This window comes from Panthera pardus, unplaced genomic scaffold, assembly GCF_024362965.1.
Source record: "Panthera pardus isolate Hobbes unplaced genomic scaffold, ASM2436296v1 HiC_scaffold_6, whole genome shotgun sequence".
Classification (NCBI taxonomy): domain Eukaryota; kingdom Metazoa; phylum Chordata; class Mammalia; order Carnivora; family Felidae; genus Panthera; species Panthera pardus.
In genome coordinates this window covers 59,109,797-59,116,713 of record NW_026526991.1, presented here as the reverse complement: position 1 = coordinate 59,116,713, position 6,917 = coordinate 59,109,797, and the positions used below count along the sequence as shown (strand labels likewise).

The 6,917-nt window shown below is 43.5% G+C and overlaps 1 protein-coding gene across 1 annotated transcript; it reads left to right on the top strand.

Moving 5' to 3' along the window:
• Window positions 1-1,441: 1,441 nt before the first annotated feature.
• Window positions 1,442-3,338, top strand: RPS26 (ribosomal protein S26). Its single transcript, XM_019454739.2, has 4 exons — window positions 1,442-1,570; window positions 1,836-2,013; window positions 2,784-2,914; window positions 3,224-3,338. Exons 1-4 carry the CDS (start codon window positions 1,568-1,570, stop codon window positions 3,257-3,259), a joined length of 348 nt encoding a protein of 115 aa, XP_019310284.1. The 5' UTR covers window positions 1,442-1,567; the 3' UTR covers window positions 3,260-3,338.
• Window positions 3,339-6,917: the final 3,579 nt, after the last annotated feature.

The window sequence follows — 6,917 nt, the reverse complement described above, 5'->3', positions numbered from 1 at the left end:
CATTTTCTGTGCCTCATTAAAACTAACAAATTCAAAATTGGGAGAGACCATGAATATAGTTGTTCTGAATCCAAAACAAAGTTAGAAAATAAATTTTAACCCCAATAAATTGGATTAGAGATTAAAAGAAACTGAAAGAAAAGAAAAAACAAAATAAAACAGATGGGTTTCTTTTGAGAGAAAGTAACTGGTGTTCAGACTCCAGAATGAGTCATGAATGAATTGTGGATCTCCATCTGTACCATCTTGGGTCTGAATTCTGGGAGGTCCACTTGACACTCTAATTTTTTCATATTTGGAGACAACTGGGTGGTTGGCCGCCCATGGATAGCATTCCGGCTCAAAGCTGAAGACTTTCTGAAGACTCTTCAGAGGTAATTGGAACTTACATGAATGAAAGTATGTTTCAACCATAGGCCAAACTCATCACTGAGTGATGAAATCACTTCAGTGGGGCTTGGTCAACATTTATTAAAGCAAAGTATAAAATAGAACATATCATTGCACCTTACGTCCTAAGGCAAGTACTGTTTCATGAAGTCTGTGTTTGCGTTTTGTAGGTTTGTGTATTTGTGTTTGTGTTTGTATTAAGTACCAACGTAAAATATATTTCTACTATGGGTGGAATCAAAATTGTTGAAGTTACTGTTCCAGACTATATACCAGCATCCATTTTTTGTTGTTGTTAGGTGGGAGGCAGCATAGTGGAATGGAGCCAGGACACCACCTACTAACTCTGTGACTTTTCGGCAACCTCAGTTTTAACGGCTCTACACCTCAGTTTTTCAATCTGCAAAGTGAGGATAATAATAGTACCTCCCTTACAGGTTTCTTGAAGGTAAAGTGAGTTAATATTTATAAAGCGCTTACTACAGCGCTTGACACTATGCTAACAGGATCCAGGGATTTTTTTTAAGTGAATAAAAAACAGCCCTAACACCCACGTACTTCCCAACGGCCCTTCAAAGGGTTTTGTCCGTATTGGAAGGAAGAATTAACAAAATGTTTTGTTCCCCAACCCACTCCCGTCCTCCGTTTCTCAATCCCACACCAAGTAATATGACTGTCAGAGAAATAAGCCGAGAGCGTCCCCAGGTGGCGTAGCTCCGCTTTCGTTCTAAGTGGTCGCAGCCAAGGGCCTGCCACCTTCGCACTACAACTCCCATGCATCCCGCCAACTCTGACCTTTAATAGTACGGTTTGTGGTCTAGCCCCGGGCAATATCTGCGTATAGCGTCGCAAACACCGGATAATTACAACGCCCAGAATTACTTCCGGGGTAGGGTGCCGTGGTGCTTGGTGGGAAACGTATAACCTTAATTTTCTTCCGCCAGCTGGTTAAATAGTCCCATGGTCACTGTCTGCCACGGATAACTAAGCTCGAGAAACGCCTTTCTACCCTAGATTACAGCGTAAACGCGGGATAATAAAGAAAATTTGAGTAACGTGGGTGGCCGTTCTTGGTATGTGTCTCCTAAATAGTGTTCCTGTGTGAGCGGAGGGATTTCGTGCTATATAAAAGAGCCGGGCTGAGCTCAACATCCTCTCTCGGGGTCTCGTTTCCAAGATGGTGAGTAGTGGCGCGTGGTGAGTGCGGGGGTCCTGGTGAGGCCCGAGAAGAGCAGATTTGGGAGGTTTGGGGATTTCAAAACCTGGGCCATGGTGGGGAGGACACAGAGTGTGTATATTTGTTCCGAACTTGGAGGGATTTGCGGACGGACTGAAGGTCTCAGTGGAGCCTTTTTAGGGGCTGCCGGCGAGGATTGAAGCTGGTAGGAGGCTAAGGTTGGGAAAGTTGCGTCCCCTTTATAATAAAGACCTTCATTCTGATGCAGACCAAGAAAAGAAGGAACAATGGTCGTGCCAAAAAAGGCCGCGGCCACGTGCAGCCTATTCGCTGCACCAACTGTGCCCGTTGCGTCCCCAAGGATAAGGCCATTAAGAAGTTCGTTATCCGGAACATAGTAGAGGCCGCCGCGGTCAGGGACATATCTGAAGCGAGTGTCTTCGACGGTGAGTGAGCTCTTGGTGCAGCCCTTCCCCACTTGCAGGCTCTTTTCGTCGGCGCGTTTCTGCCGCGTCCCAGGTACCTTCTATGCACATTTAGAACTGTTGACGGTTAAAGAGAACGGTAGTTTTATTATGTATCGTTCTTTTTTTGTTTTTTGGGGTTTTTTTTGGGGGGGGGGTTTCCACCCTTGACTGGGCGGTGTCTTTTATAATAGTGCAGTCTTGGGGTCATCGTTTGTGGCTCTTTAGAGAGTGAGATTCCAATGTGATAAATGTAGCAACCTTCGCGGATTGTTGAAGAACGTTTGAATACTTTCGAAAATGTACAGACTAAGTCTTTTGAATAATGTTTCAAGAATGAGGGTAGTCTCATTTGGTCAAGGGTAGACTTTTTGTAGCAATAGGCTTCCTGTGGTTTTGGTCACTTTTTCTTATGACAAATTAGTCTTCCTAGGGAAGGAAAAGGGGCCCAAGGGACAGACAGTGGGATTGGTGCAACTGTTGAAGGAACTGGATTGATTCTCTGTTTATAGGCTGTGGATTTGGTACCCATGATGACAAGATGGGTTAGTGTAGGGGTCCGGGGGTGTTCATTTGTGAAAATGCAGGTGTGTTAAATTATCAGAAACTGAACAGTTGCTTTCCAAGTGCAACTTTGTACCTATGCATGAAAGACACTTAACTGTTTGTCTTTAATTGATAGAATGAAGGAGAGAACAAGTGCAAAGTGGGTATGATATCTACTGTTATGCCTCTTACTTTCTGTCTCTTAGCCTATGTGCTTCCCAAGCTGTATGTGAAACTGCATTACTGTGTGAGTTGTGCCATTCACAGCAAGGTAGTCAGGAATCGCTCTCGTGAAGCACGGAAGGACCGAACACCACCACCCAGATTTAGACCTGCCGTAAGTATCCTTAAAAAGATGTGGGAGGCAGAAGGGTGATGGACAGAAGATAACATGAAGATCCAGGGAATATCAAATTAAGCCCCTAAGTAGGTATGGTAGATGTAAAACATCTGCTTGAAGTCTCTTCTGAAGAATTGTTAGTCCCTTTCCGGTGGAGTAATGTGAATGGTGCACACCTACCAGTTTTCCTTGCATCTATGGCCCAAGTGCATTGTCAGTGCTGGGAGGGTAGTTGTCAAGTTCTTTGAGGGGATATTCTTTCATTGATGTTTTTAAAATTTATTCTGTTTTTTTTCCCCTCCCCAGGGTGCTGCCCCACGACCTCCACCAAAGCCTATGTAAAGAGCTAAGTCGTTAAGGATTGAAGAAAAACTGTTCTCTGGAAAAATAAAATAAAACAGATTGTACTTTATAAATAGCATGTTGAGTGTATCTGTTAGAGTGGGAGTTGTATGTGTCACAAGTACTGTAATTACTTTCCATTCAAGTGTGGAGTGCTACATGGTCTTTTCATGGGGGAGAGAGTTTATCCATGTAAGTAAAACCTTAACTTGGTTTCTTTTGTATTTGTATCCTTGGCCTCCCCAACTTGCATAGCATTGTGGGGGGTGGGGGTAGGGTTAAAGGTACCTCTGGGTGTTAAGTCAATGCCACGTGCCTAGTGGATTAAGTTGGTGTCTTAAAAACGGGTCACGAGGGGTGCCCTGTCTAGGTGGCTCAGTCAGTGGCGTCTGACTCCGTTTTGGCTCAGGTCATGATCTCGTGGTTCGTGAGTTTGAGCCCTGCATCAGGTTCAGCACTGCTGGTGCCGAGCCTACTTGGGATTTTCTCCCTGTTTTCCCCTCCCTTGTTCACACGTGCTCACTCTTTCTCTCTCATAGGATAAGGAACTAGGAGGGTAAGGGAAAACTTGAGGAGTACATCAGGAGATGCTTTAGACTAAGGTTGCGTTTACCTCTAATGGGGGACATAAAGACTTTAACAGGAAGTACATGACTTGGATAGCTTTTCAGAGGATCTGTATTTCAGATCCTTTATAAAACTAACCTTTTTTGGGATTGGTCTGCTGCTGGGCTTGTTTTTGGCCAGCTTTCACCTTTCTATGATGTATTTCTCTATGGAGTAAAGATGTGCAGGATACCAGAAGCATTCCTGGGAACTTGTAGTCCCACAAGAGAAAAGAATTTCCATACAAAGTATGGAAGAAAGCTGTATTTTACTTTGTGTGACAGTGGCTCGTTTTTTCTGGAGTTCAGAAATTAGAAAGTTACTAGCTATGAATATATATGTTTGAAAAATCCATTTGGGAGTGGGTTGATAATGATTGGTTTTGCTAGTTAGGTTATATGATTATTTTCCGCCTCAAACTAAACCTGTAGCTTGGAAGTTTTGATTAAAATAACACATTTTGGGCATCTGGCTGACTCAGCCACTGGAGCATGCGACTCTTGATCTTGGGGTTGTGAGTTCAAGCCCCACATTCGTATGGAGATCACAAGTTTAATTGATTTATTTTGAGATGGCATGTGCAGAATGGTGAGAGAATCCCAGGCAAGCTCTGCACTGTTAGCACAGAGCCCAATGCAGGGCTCGAACTGTGAGATCATGACCTAAGCTGAAATCAAGAATGGGACACTTAACCAACTGAGCTACCCAGGCGCCCCACATAGAAACCTTTTTTTTTTTAAGTTTTATTTTGAGAGCATGCCAGTAGGGAAAGGAGAGCCAAGAATCCCAAGCAGGCTCTGCACAGTGCAGATGCAGGGCTCAAACTCCCTGAAAGGTGAGATCATGACCAGAGCCAAAGAGTTGGATGTTTAACCCACTGAGCCACACAGTGGCTTTTTTTTAAGATTATATATTTCTTAATGTTAGTTTTGGGGGAAAGTTTGCACACAAGCTGAGAAGGGGCAGAGAGAAAATCTCAAGCAGGCTCTGTTCTGTCAGCAACAGAGCCTGATGCAAGGCTCAAACCCATGACCCAAGCTAGAATGCAAGAGTCACTCAACTGAGCCACCCAGACACCCTGCTGTTTATGTTTATTTAGCACATACATGATCAGGGGAGGAACAGAGAAGTGGGGAGAATTAGAAGCCAGCTCTGCACTGTCGGCACAGAGCTGGATGCAGGGCTCCAACGCAGAAACCAGGAGATCATGACCTAAGCTGAAATCTAGAGTTGGATACTTAATCAACTAAGCCACGCAGGCACCCCAGAGGTAACCCTGTTAATTGAATTCTTTAACTGGGGGAAAAAACCCAGAAACCGCTGACTCCCAACTTTGCTCATGGTCAGCATACCAATGCATATGCTGAAATAGCAGTGGTAAATGCTGAATTTGTCAGAACAATGTAGATAAGAATATCTGCATCCTTTGGGGAGGCCCACGATACCATCTGTTTTGTTCCTGTAGGCCCTTTACACCAAAGGTAAACAGTGGATAGAACACTGAGGTAAAAATGGATGCTAAACTGGTGCTCTAAAACCGTAGCTTGTTCAGTAATGCCAGGTTCAGGTAATAAATCAAGGCCATATAACTACTCCCAGAATTTTTCTTGAAATATGGATAGGCTGAGGCTTTTTTTTTTTTTTTTTTTTCAGAGTAGGTTTTAACTGAGTTTTGCAGAACTGGGAGTTTAAAAGTTGATTTGTGCTTTTTTTTTTTTTAAGATTTTATTTTTAAGTAATCTACAACAACTTGGGGCTCAAACCCACAACGCTTTAAGATCGAGAGTAACCTTACCAAACCATTTAGGTGCCCCTGGTTTGTGCATTCTTGGTGCGTGTGTGCGCACACACGCGCGCACATGTATACATGCTTAAAAAGTATGAACGTGCGGCACCTGGCTGGCTCAGTACAGTGTGCAACTCTTGATATTGGGGTTGAAAATCCAAGCTCTGTGTTGGAAGTATAGGTTACTTAAAATCTTAAAAAATACACAGTGATCCTGTCTCCAGGGATTGTACATTCCAGAGCCTAACCGAACTATGAATAGGTTTAGCAATTTCTCTACTTACAGATAATCTCAAATTCATTGAAATTTTGGAGTGCCAGAGATGACAGATAAAAAAGCTTTTCATGTGCTTCAGGCCCTAAAATAGCCCCATTCCACCTCCCAACCCAACACCCATTGCAAATAATTCAAATTCACGCCTTGTCTGGTGGACAATCAGGTTATTGCTCCCATCTATGGGAAAGATCACATGCTGTGCCACCAGAAGTGACCCACAAGTCAGCTTAAGGTTCTCCAGATGTTGACATTGCAAAATGAACAGCCTGCTGTGCTTAAGCTATTGTGGACTAAAGTTGTAGCAGTTGGTTGCAAAAAAGGTGGTAGAGTCATCTGAGTCCCCACCTCCCACTCCCATCTAGTTTGAGTGGACTTATTTTTGAAGAAGAGAGAGTGTGAGCAAGGGAGGGGCAGAGAGAGACAAATCTGAAGCAGGCTCCAGGCTCTGAGCTGTCAGCACAGAGCCTGATGTGGGGTGTGAGATCATGACCTGAGCCAAAGTCAGTGCTTAATCAACTGAACCACCCAAGTGCCCCCCTAACACTTATGATGTATCCTCTAGTCTCCATTTGTAAAGTATTCAAGCCAGGTAGAGGTCTCTGGGATATTCCAGTCTTTGGTTCTTTTCTTTAGTTTATACATTTAGCTTATTCTTTCAGTAACTATTAGGTATAGAGGAGTGTCTACTTCATCTGCATCAACAAGCTAATAGGCTTGTCAAAGGAAGCTGAACCAGCGGATGAAAGAACAGGCTAGAATCTAGATTCACTCATTTATTCAGTAAATGTTACTTGCTGATATGCTTGGCACTTTGTTTCTCAAGCCAAGTCCCCCACATTAAACAGCTGTCTGGTTAAGAACCTAAGAGTGGACTCTTAGATGTGAATCTTCTGCTTGTAGCTCTGTGACCTTGAATGAGTTACCTAACCTTTCCAGTTTTCTTTTCTTTCTTTTTTTAAGTGGGCTCCATGCCCAACCCACAACTCTGA